Genomic DNA, 12825 nt, shown 5'->3' with positions numbered 1-12825 from the left:
TATCCTTGTTACTAGCAAATTTTAATAAAAATATTTATAGACTTCTGTTGGAAACGGAAAGGGAATCGTTCGATATTTGAACTTGTTAAACATTGTTGTTTAAAATGTTAAAAGGAAATATCCTTGATAGCATATGTATCTGGTCGTGTTATAAGCAAAAAAAGTTTAAGAACGCAAACAAAATATTAGAATAGAGGTCAATGTGTCCGCGTACTAAAAATATTTCTAGCATTATTTATGCATATTATTAAGTGTGGAATTTTATGTATTTAGCTGTTACATTATTTTGATGAAACTTTTTCTATTAACAGCGCACGCCATTGATCACCATGGATCAATTGACAGGCGGAACATTTTTTTCAGACTTAATCAAAAATGATTTATGATGATACTTAATCAAAAATATCGTAGTAACGATAGCTTATACGCATGAAATATTCATAATTATTTTTGTTATATTTCTTTGGAAGTCTATTTATTGGTGAAAACCACACAGTAGTTCCACTGATTAGCACATGAGTCGCAGAAAGACGCCGTGGGCGATTTTAATTTATATTAGTGTTATTAATACATATAAGTTTGTTTTTTTAGTATTATGTGGTATTTTTTATGTAAATATAAAGAAGACACAGTCTTTAAAATGGACAAAAATAACTTTAGTGAAATTTCTATCATAATAACTAACAATTTAATATTAAGCGTATATGTAAATGGGCCGAGATATTTTTTTTTTTATAGAATAGGAAGGCGGACGAGCATATGGGCCACCTGATGGGAAGTGGTCATCAAACGCCCTTAGACATTGGCATTGTAATAAATGTCAACCATCGCTTATACAGCCAATGCGCCACCAACCTTGGAAACTAAGATTTTATGTCCCTTGTGCCTGTAATTACACTGGCTCACTCACCCTTCAAACCGGAACACAACAATAACAAGTACTGCTGTTTTGCGGTAGAATATCTGATGAGTGGGTGGTACATACCCAGACGAGCTTGCACAAAGCTCTACCACCGACCCAGTGATTAGAATACCTCAAACTTAACCGAAGATTGCGAGTTCAAACCCAAACCCGCTTAACACTGAGTCCTCATGTGCTTGATATTTTTTTATAATTCGTCTTGTGCTTGTGAATACGATAGAGGGAGACGTGAATAGAATCACTACACTTTTAATACTTTTCATGAGACATAGTGTATTTTAGATAAAATACAGTAGTTATATTCAATAAAATCCATCACAATTTCAACTGAATATAATTTCACTAGCGACATTAAATTGAACGTAATTTTGTCAATAGTCTCAATTTCTTAGGAAATTACGAACAAATTTCCCTTAAATTGTTATTTCACTGAGCACATTCAATGACAATGTAAATAATCCTTGGTAAATTATAACCAACAATAGCGACTCATCTATTTTGACTGGTTGATTATTCGAAAGTGATTGTAGCGTGTGTAATTTAAACTCGAAAATCCTATAATTATATCGTTTTAATATATACAATATTAAATTATTACCGGTTGATATGTATCTAATATTTTTTACAATGAAATGACAATTTAACTGAAATTAGTCAGTAATATTGTTTGAAATAGAAGTGGAGTTGTAATTTCACGACTTTGAATATTGTTGAGGCGACAAATATAGTACAGGTAAAATAAAAACACACTTCAGAACAAACTTCAGCGTTCGCCGTGTGGAACGCGGAGAGACAGATCCTTGTCAGCGATGTCGGATGAGATCCTTTCCAGCAAGCAATCGTGTAGGCAATGCTCAGGGAATCGGCGTGGAGGGCCGTAGCGTCTCTCTGTAAGACCGTCATGGTCCAGAAAAAGATAGTGGAGCGGGAATGAGAAAGAGCCGAACTCACTCGCAATGAGTGTGGGGGCCAAGTGAGGGGGGCGACATCACTTTCTTCAAAAAAGAGCTCCACCGAGCCATGGATGTGTTATATCGACACGACCCCACACCCTTTTCGATCCGTGCCGATAGTCGCTATGGTTATACTGAGTAAGAATCCCACAAGTGTCCCCAAAAGTACCTGGGCATCTTTATCAAAAACAATCTTCGGTTAAAATTCACAAGTTCGAACCGCTGAGCCATTTCGGCTACATAAAGTATCTTTAAAAAAAACTTTAAACCAAATTTCGACTAACTACAAATGTATGTCAAATGCAATAGCATACAAAGACAAGTAAATCACGCATCGCATGATCAACGGAAGAAGTCTATCTAGCAATTTCAGTTTACTCTGTATCGGGCGACCGACAAAATACCAATTCAATAGCTAACTCGTGGGCCATTCATTTATAATGTGTGGTTTCATGCGGTTTATCTTGGTCTGCATCGTGACAGAGATAAAGAATTTAGACCAAGCTATCTGCTATTACTTGCAATCATTTAACAATATTTTTTTTATTTGACTTCTAAAAGCAATATCCAACTTCTCAAAAAATCCCAAAAATCAAAGCCATAAATCTTTATTCAATACAGATGCATTAGTCTTGCGTATGTATTGTCAAAAATCTACCACTGGCTTAGTAATAAGCCAAGGCGAAGTTACCCATATTAAATATCCTAAGATATATATTTTAAACCTTAATAGTACCTTGAGGCTATAATATTGACACTGTGTGTGTGTGTCACTATTATTTAACACTGTGTTATATATTATTGATTATTATATAGAGTTATATATAAATTAACACAACTGTTAAGTTAATAATTTTATAAACCGTCCGCAGAATATTTTGGTATATAATATTTATCCCGAGTTTTCATGTTTTTCATATTCATATTTATATCTTGCTATGTGTCAAAATTAATTATACAAATTTAAAAAAAATATGAAAAAACATATTTTTATGTTATTTATTTTGGTAAAGAAAAATACTGGATAACTTAAATTTAAGTAAAGTTCTCATTATTGTTTTCTTTTTTTTACGTAACAATAGTTTTATAGTGTAGGCAATTCGCTTAGAAAGCCACCCGTACTAACAATTTTATCTTTCTATATCTCAAAAATATACAGCATAATACATCCGGCCTGGAACTATGACGAATTATAATATGAACGTTCCATCTCAAACAGATAAACAGTTTTTGGGTGAGGTCCAAGAACACACAAACGAAACTTTAACGGTCTTACTTATAAACGTAGCTTAGCGGCTTAGTTAAATAATGCTGTCTTTTTCTTTCAAATGTCAAATCAATAATGACAGAAAGAGCAAAACCTTGTTTAACTTAGCAGCTACTAAAAAACTTATAAGTAGTATTGTATATCATTAGCATGACCACTCTTTATAAATGACTGCTATTTACAAGCATAAGAATAATATTATATTTAAATATATAACAATAATAATGTCCTCCAGACCGATTTCGGCCACGGCGGCCAATCTCAAGAGAGATTAGCCGACTACGCAGGAGATAATATAGTGCACAAATTTGTGCGCAAACATAGGCACCTATGTTCTCTCTATTCCCTAACTCTCATAATCCGATGGGACAGCAATCCGACACGCCCGGAAAGAGTTCAGGCGCAGGACCAACGGCTTTACGTGCTTTCCGAGGCACGGGAGTGTACACACTTCCAACTTCCAGACTCCGCGCTGCTACTGAGAATTTTCTGACAGAAAAACCCAATAACTTTTTATTGGCCCGACCTGGGAATTGAACCCAGGACCACCGGGTCTGCAGCCTTACATCACGTCACAGGATCAACGAGGCAGTAATTTAAATATATTTAAATATATATACAGCTATAATTAAATCTTTATATATATATTTTTTTTTCAGCCTTTTGCCGTCCACTGCTGGACGAAAGCCTCCCCCATAGAACGCCAACCATCCCGGGATGGTTGGCGTTATAGGGATTTAAGGGGAGCTGATAACAAACTAGGCTCTCTACCGTCAACCTCACCTGCTCGTGGTACATCCTGCTAATCAACGAACGAGGCTCTGGCGACCGAAATCGTGGCGGTATAACCACACAAATGCTGGAATCCGAAAATGCAAATCCTGATAGCGGGCAGCAGCGCTATTAGTGAAAGATGTCCAGCCACTGCGGTCACCAACCCACCTGCCAAGCGTGGTGACTAAGGCAAAAACCCCCCTATGAGCGACGACAAAATCTTTATATTTAGATATAATTTATATATGTGTACATATAATATCGGAACTACTTATTTTGATAAAATCTTAACTCAATCTGAAGTATACTTAACAATCGACGTAACATATCGATCATAGTATTGTCACTAACGAACAGATAAACTAAAAGAATATATTAATAAAAATAAATGTTTTATATTTTTAATGACTAAATTATAAAGGTGCATAAAATGCAGACCCGGTACAATATCGTGCATAATTGAACTTTATAGTAATAAATTAAACAATCTCATTGTTTATAATTTTTTCACAATATGATTTAAAATCTATTGTCATCTGAACATAATTGTATATATCCGTGACAAGTTGATAAACAGACTGATTGCAATTGTCAACATAAAATAGAGATGTTTGCAATTTTGTGCGATGTGACACTTTATTCCATGAGTTTGTTCAAGGAAAAAAATATCATACAATAGTATTTAGAGGCCAATTCAACTCTAGGTGGAAAATCAACATATTATTATTATGTCACTGTAAAAGATTATATCTCAAAAATGAATATCTAACAACAAAGTTGCATAAATTATAACATATTACTAATAAATGCATCTATTATATATCAAGCCACTTTATAGGTTAGAATTTAAAAAAAAAAAAACAATATTTGGTTCGCTATAGACAGCTAGCGCAAGGCGTAAACACATGTGATTGCAGCAGTAAGTTTAAATTTTTCCTTTAGTTAGTAGTACAAAAGTTTTTTCTTTTTTTTAAAAACAAAATAGAAATTGATTGAATTGTATTCAGGCTAAATATTTGTTGGTATATTTTTAAATATTGCGATATACATATTTAAGTTCATCCTAACTTTACTATTATGTTAAATTTGTATTATAAAAACTACAATGATTTTTTTATCTGTTTTTTTAATTACTATAAATTGGTCATTGCGTGCGTTTTTAATAATAAGCAAGATGTTTCCCTAGACAATATTATTTTTTAATACAGAAACCATGTACAGATAAAAAATATAATGGATACAGCTGTTATTTTATTTACAAAAGAGCTACCTATAATAATACATCTTGATACATAATTATCGTTTCTTAGAATTTATTATCAATATACCTGTTTTTACCATTTAATTTTTAATGTATATATTTAAAAATGATCCAACCTAACAAAAGAGTTTAACTTCAGACCGTAGATATAAAAATGTAAATTATTCAAATTATTAAAACTTGAATCAATTTTTAGTAAATTAAGTAAAAATCTCACGTTACTTACGTGAGATTTTTACAAATAGAAGTAGAACAATTAAAACTTCAATTCAAGTTTAGTATCGACTAGTGTCCAATTAAATCCGGGAAATTGCTAAACACATTTCTTTCACAAATTTAAGTTTTAAGCTTTTTATATTAAAATATACGCATTAAAAGTGTTTCATTACATAACTTCTATTATATATATGATTAAATATATATTTTTAAAATAAATTTTATAGTTTTATTTTAATAAAAAGCTACGATTCAGATTGTTTACTAATTAAGATATTACTTTGGTGTAGGAATCTAATATTTTCTTGATGAGTTTTTATGTTGGTACACAAATAAATTTATTGATATTACTAATTATTGTTAATTATATAATTATTAATAATTATGTTAATTATATAAATTATATAAATAAAAACTATTTAAACAAATGGGTTCAGAGCAGTGCACTTACAATAATTTATTATTTATTTTAATAAATTTAGAATTATGACGCTTATTATAAACATTAATAAAAAATGGTCAGTTAATTTCGCACAACAAAATTCATTTCTACCACAGACGATACTAGTTTTATTGAACTTTCTATTTCCATTATGTTTGGTTAATTGATATTTCACTGCGAAATATAATCAATGCACGAATAAGCAAAAAAGCTATGAAGTGACATTCTTAGTATTGTCTGATTCTTAATAAACAATATTTTTTTAATATCTTACATACTTCTTACTTATCTACTTCATATAAACATAATATTTTCTTCAATTTAAAAATTGAAATAATGACAATAACGACGCTGATTGTTATTTGAACGATTTCCGTAAAACACGAACGCTTCCTGAGAACGAATTTGCAAGTCATTTTGAACTTGTTTATTTAAGCTACGATACATCGTCTAAATAATATAAAAAAAGTATTATACTGTACTGTATTATACTGTAATGTACCTAACATTACAGTATCGATTTTTTAATTGACAATTTGACAAGTAGTTGTTTGATTGAAATTTCAATTTAAAATAGTTAAGTTATAGTAAGCCAAAAATTAAATTTCTTATATAATAAAAAAGAAACATACCTGTTTTAGAAATGCTTCTGGAATTTTAGTCATTGTGAAAAAGTGAGTCAAGAGGCTCACTTGAAACACGACGTTATTCTGAGATAAAAAATTTAAGAGCCGATATTAGTTCGAGTGCGCCTTCCTAGATACGCGTCAACAGTCCTTTGGCACTATGCTGAGAATTTGCGAATAAAAATTAAATGGAACGGGCGAGAGACCGGCGTCTCTTGACCGCCGGCTATGAATGCACCCGCTACGACTTCTTACGATCTGTTTTGATTAGAGATCTCAATCGAATAAAAAAAATCCGCGTTTGCACAGCGGTCATGTGAGATTATACTATAACGCTAATGCGATATATGACGTCGGTAACGACAAGGACCACAACAAACAATTTAACTAACAAAATAATATGACACCTAGGCGTAAATTAAATGACAACCTAACTGTCTGCCTATAGAAAAATAATTGCTTATGATAGCTCAGCGGAATTAGGTCTAGGATAATACGTTACACATAAAAAAAAATTTATGTGTGTGTTAGTTTTTATTTAATATTTATAAATTGATTTTCAAAAACGTTTTTAAGCCAATGTCATTTTATGTGTCGACAGAAACATATATTGAAAAAATATATACTATCATATCTTAGAAAAATTCAATAAAAATATAAGGTTTATAAAACATTTGAAATGTATTGCACGCTGTATCAAGGAAATATTACGTTTCACAAAAGTAGATTTACTCTACACTATGTTCGTATTCTTTTCCTTTACAATTAATAAAGATAAAAAAATATTGAAAAATATTAAAAAAAATGTATGTAACATTTTTTTAAATATACTTTGGTGAATTTCATTGGCAAGAAAATTGCCTCGTGCTCAGTGCAAGCAAATGCAACATTATATATGTAAGAATTGCAGATCACCAAATTGTTTATAAGTAGTTAGTTAGAGTATATATAATATAAATTTTTCATAGATCGATTTTCATAAAACAAATGGAGAAAATAAATTACACTTTTTTTTAGCTTATTTCATTTATCCCACAGTACTTTCCTAATAAAAATATAACTTTTTTATTTAAGAGGAGACAAATGAGCTGGAAGCCTGATGGAAAGTAACTAACACCGATGAGAAGTAGTTAGTTAATTCTAGATGAGAAGTAGTTAGTCTGCAATACCGTAAGGCTTGGGTGGGCAGGTGCGTTGCCAGATATTAATTGGCTCTTTGCTTGAAGGTTCTTCCCACTAGGAAGTCATATCGGTTCAGAAAAACCGCCGGTGAAAGCTGGTTCCAAAGAGTGGTTTTTCGAGACAGAACATGTCTTAAAAATCATACTGCTGTGGATATCTAGACATCGAATCAGTGTAGATGGAATCTAGAATTATGAATTGATGACCAATAATGAAATTCAGCGGCTGGGAGTAAACCAAACAGTTTCTCGAAAAATTATCCGCACAAGATGTAAAGTAATCCAACAACTCTACGCAAATTCAAAGGATCGTGTCGGTCGTAACTATATAAACACGTACCAACATTATTTGGACAATTTGAACCAGTAGATTAGGTATGTTACAATGTTAAAATCGTTAATAAACACAAGAGAAAAAACGGGGTGTGTGCGGTTAGGTATACAAGTAGGCGGATAAATCGCATGTCTCGACATAAATTATTTTATAACAAAATAATTTATTTCATTAAATACATAATAAAATTTAAAAAAGCTACATTGCATCGGCAAGAATGCTGGTACCTATTCCCCTTTAAAGACCAAATACAATTTTCTGAACTAAATATGACTCAGAAATTTTTCATATGTTTTTATGAAAGTAGAAAAACTAGCAATTGCGTTAAAACATATAACAAAAATATTGATTATTTGGTATGAACAGTGACAAACAATGTACAAACAAGAGAAATAAAAATAAACGTATAACAATGAGTTACCAGCTCTGGAAAGTCAATACATCCTTTCTAGGGCAAGGTCGACTAAGAAATGCTATATTTTTACATTTGCTATGTAAAAATAAGGCTTAAATTAAATTTAAAAAATAATTTCTTTGATAAAAAGTTCACCGATGATAGTAAGAAGTGGAATTATCTCGATTTTTATGTAGGTAATATGGCTTTAAGAATAAATGTCTTACAAAATATTTAATTTTATCTATAATAAACAAATATATTCATTACATCTTTTTTAATATGGGTAAGCAGACTGGCATATGAGCCACGATGATAAGTGGTCACCACTACCCACAGATATTGGAATATAAAATGACAACATACATAGACTATAAGAAATATTAACCAACCCGTAAATCGTCCATGCTCCAAAAAACTAGGATGTTATATGTGTGTATAAACAGATGTGTATAACCAGAACAAAACAATACTCAGTATTGCTCAGTAGCAATATATTATGAGATTGGATAGTGAGTGGGTGATTTCTATACAAACGGGCTTGCGCAAAGTTACCTTCCACCAAGTTTGAAAGAGTAACGGATTTTCTTGCCAGTTCCCAAAATATTTACATTATTTAGTCTATACTCATATTAGGTAGTCATTTTATTTTGTATTAAAAAAAAGGACTAGTGAGCGCTACTGCTCCTATAGGGGTTGGTGTATTCGCACTTGGCAAATTTTCATCCGAAACATGCAGGTTTTCTTGAAAAGTTTTCTTTACCGCTGACCACGAGACGTATTACAAAATACAAATGAAGCACATGAAAATTCAATAGTGGCTGTTTAGGCTTGAACCCGTAATCATCAGATAAGATTCTAACCACTGGACCGTCGTAACTCAAAATAAAAGTAATTGATAAACATAATAGTATCTGCTTTCTTATAAAAGCAAGTAACTTCTCATTAAAGGACGTATCGACGGCGTCGGTGTTGGTCTTTACTTCTCAGTTTATATCAAAATAATCAATATTATTGTAAGTAAAAAGTAAAAGTTAAGTAAAAAGTAGCTTCCTTGGGGTCCAAGTTTGTGTCATACCAAATAAAATCAAAATCGGTTCTGTGGCTTAGACGTGAAATAGAAAGGAAGTATATATATTTTAAATATAAGTTAGCCAAATATAATTTTATACTTGTTCTATTTGTAGAAGCGACATTATAAAGGAATATATTAAAGAGAAAATGACGACTGCATCGGTATGAATCGCCAAATAGTAATTCTTAATATTGTTATGTTTCGCTTAAAAGAGTGAACGAAGGGACAGGCAGAAGGGACATAAATTCTTAGTTTCCAAGATTGGTGGCGCATTGGCGATGTGAGGAATGGTACAACGCTCATATCTAATGGAATGGAATGGCAAAGATGGTGGTAACGACTTCCCATCACGCATCAGGCTGGACACTTGCCCGTCTACTTGGAAACTTGGACCTATTTATATTTATTACATTCTACCTATATATTCTACCTATAATATCCGTCTAGAAACTCAAAAATTAAAAATAACATAGGTATGTTACAGTACAGTAACAGCCTGTTAATGTCCCACTGCTGGGCTAAGGCCTCCTCTCCCTTTTGAGGAGAAGGTTAAGGAGGTATGTTAATAAATCAAAATCCAATTTATATGTACTGTCTAAAAACCAACAAAAAGTACTTTCAGGGGAGGGGTAGGTGTTGGATTTAAACAAAACTAGCCTTATATATTAGGTCCTTACATATTAAATTGGCGTGTTGTACGGAAGGAATATAAAGTCAATTTCTTTTTTGTAAAATATATTTAATTAATCAAAGTATGCACCGTTGTTATTTATGCACTTTTGCCATCTCATAGGTAGTTCATTGATCCCTTTACTAAGAAAACCATGGGGACGAGAATTAATAAAATCTTGGAAGGCGGTTTGGACTGCTGCATCAGAGTTGAATTTTTTTCCTTGTAAGAAGTTGTCCAAATTAAAAAAAAAAATGGTAATCTGTTGGAGCAAGGTCCGGGGCGTACGGTGGATGTCGCAGACAGTCCAATTGTAGCACATCTAACTTAGTGGTCGTTTGTTGTGCAGTGTGTGGTCTTGCGTTGTCGTGAAGCAGCAGTGGCCTATTAACCAATCTCGGTTATTTAGCAGCTAGTTCTTCCTTCATGGTTTGCAGTTGCTGACAATAGATATCTGTCGTAATCGTTTGGCCAGATTTTAGAAAGCTGTAGTGAACGACACCGGCGCTAGTCCACCAAACACAAGTAACTTTTTCTGAGTCAATTTTCATTTAGTGCAGGATTTGGCTGGGTCTCCAGGGTTCAGCCATTGCGACGAGCATTTCCGACTATCGTACAGTATCCACTTTTCATCATAAGTAATGATTCGATTTCAAATCCCTTAATTATTGTGTCGGTTGAGCAAAGTAACACAGCAGTCGACGCGTGTTTGCAAGTTCGATATACTCAATTCATGAGGTACCCATCGTTCAAGTTTTTTTACTTTCCCGATTTGCTTCAAGTGGATTAATACAGTACACACTTACCCCGAAGCCTGAAGCTATCTCTGAAGTGCTTTGTGATGAATCCGCTTCCACAATAGCCTTTAATTCTTCATTTTCCACTTTGGCCTCCGGCCGTCCACGGGGTTGGTTCTGACGGTCGAAATTTCCAGAACGAAAACGTTGAAACCAAAAACGTACCGTGCTTTATTTTGCGACACTAGCGCCGTACACACCATTAATCCTTCGAGCTGTTTCTGCAGCACTGGTGCCACGGTAGAACTCGTACTCGTAAATATACCGATATATCATGTTTTCTATTGTGCGGTAATAAGCGACGCCAAAGAAAAAACTAATGAGTAAAAAACAAATGAATGACTGTTTTTCAAAACTCAAATGTTACAAATTTATTAAATAATTTTTTTAAATTTACTATATTGTGAAAACCAGCTAAATGAATTTATAAATTTGAATTGTGTAATTCTTAATCAAAGAGGAGATATTTCAGATCAAAGTGGTCAGTACGACAAAACGCTAATTTCAGATGTAAGGACCTAATATAATATGCTCAATGGATGCGATTAGCACAGGACCGGGAGTTATGACTTAGCCTTTAATATAATGTAAAGATTTAGAATATGGAAGGAAGGATGGATAGGGTTTAAGCTTACCTCATACCAAATTTCATTAAATTCAGTTCAGTTTAGCCGTAAAAGCGTAACAGACAGCCAGAGTTACTTTGGCATTTATAATATTATTAACAGATTGTATATGTAATATGCCTTATTTATTAATGTTTTTAACTTATGATTTAATTTAATGATTACGATGAAACAGTTAAGTAGAACATTGTTTATATTAGATCCTTACATATGAAATTGGCGTTTTGTACGGGAGGAATATAAAGTCTTTTTTTTTTGTAAAATAACGCTAATTTCATATGTAAGGACCGAATATTAAAATATACTGAAATCTTTTCTAGTAACATTCTATAGAAGTATTGAAACAAAATCGGTGAATCTTAGCATTTTACAATATTCTCACAATAAAATGACTCCATCCATCGTTTTGAGCATTTATCTTATAGGTTTTAAAGTGATAACATGCATATCATTCACTTAAGTTACTCACTTAATATGTACAATAATTTGGTTCGGTTAAGTAGCTCAAAATAGAATTGTCATTAAGTTTAATACATATTGTCAAGTTGAGAATATCGTGTTGCAACCATTTGTGCAAAAATATATTTAGCAAAATAAGTATCATTATTTATAATAGCTATTTCTTACTCACCAGAGGCTTTTAAATCAGTTGTCTAACAAATTAAACAATCATCTAAATGTTTTTAATCTTTATAAACTTTTTTTTAGATTGTGTATTGCTGTTAGCCCTAGTGGCCTCTACAGCATCACAGAGCGGGGTGGGTGAGTTGAATTCAAGCCGGATGTTGGGAGCCACGTAAGGGGCTCAAGAGAAACGGACGTCCTAAGGGTGCCTCCTGTTAGGCCGGAACTCGGTTTAGGACGCCGTTGAAGTCGGGGGTGCAAGACGTGTTCAAATTAAACACCGTCATACGCCTAAGCGTCGACGGGACGTAACGAATGAGGGTCGTCGACCCCGCCGGCGGGGTCGGTGTGTGTTATTTGTGTTCCCTAACAAGTTTATGTTGGCAGCGGTGAGTCTATCGACTGAATCGAGTAGGACGTGCTTAGGTCGCCTAGGTCGCCGGGTCGAATTGGGTAGCTCTAAAGGGCTATACGGGCCTTACATGTAAATCAATAACTGCATTAAATATAAGTTTTATATATCGATAAAACATAAGTAGCTATACATTATGCATCACGAAACCATAAGAATGATCTCAATCTAATCGTATTAAACTGACAAGATTAAGAATATAAAAGATTGAAAATACTTATTTCTTAAGTGTATCGCTTTCACGTGCTAGA

The 12825-nt window shown here is 32.9% G+C and overlaps 1 protein-coding gene across 1 annotated transcript in view; it reads right to left on the bottom strand.

Annotated features, from left to right (window-relative positions):
• The window catches only part of LOC126771127 (facilitated trehalose transporter Tret1-like), a 30556-nt gene extending 23828 nt beyond the window's left edge, over positions 1 to 6728 (bottom strand). The window contains exon 1 of the mRNA XM_050490869.1: positions 6468 to 6728. Coding sequence (XP_050346826.1) covers positions 6468 to 6500 — 33 coding nt within the window. The 5' untranslated portion in view covers positions 6501 to 6728. The remainder of the gene's footprint in view (positions 1 to 6467) is intronic.
• Between the last annotated feature and the right edge of the window lie 6097 nt (positions 6729 to 12825).

This window comes from Nymphalis io, chromosome 10, assembly GCF_905147045.1.
Source record: "Nymphalis io chromosome 10, ilAglIoxx1.1, whole genome shotgun sequence".
Classification (NCBI taxonomy): Eukaryota; Metazoa; Arthropoda; class Insecta; order Lepidoptera; family Nymphalidae; genus Nymphalis; species Nymphalis io.
Note: the sequence above shows the minus strand (reverse complement) of the source record. Positions and strands in the feature narration are given on the sequence as shown.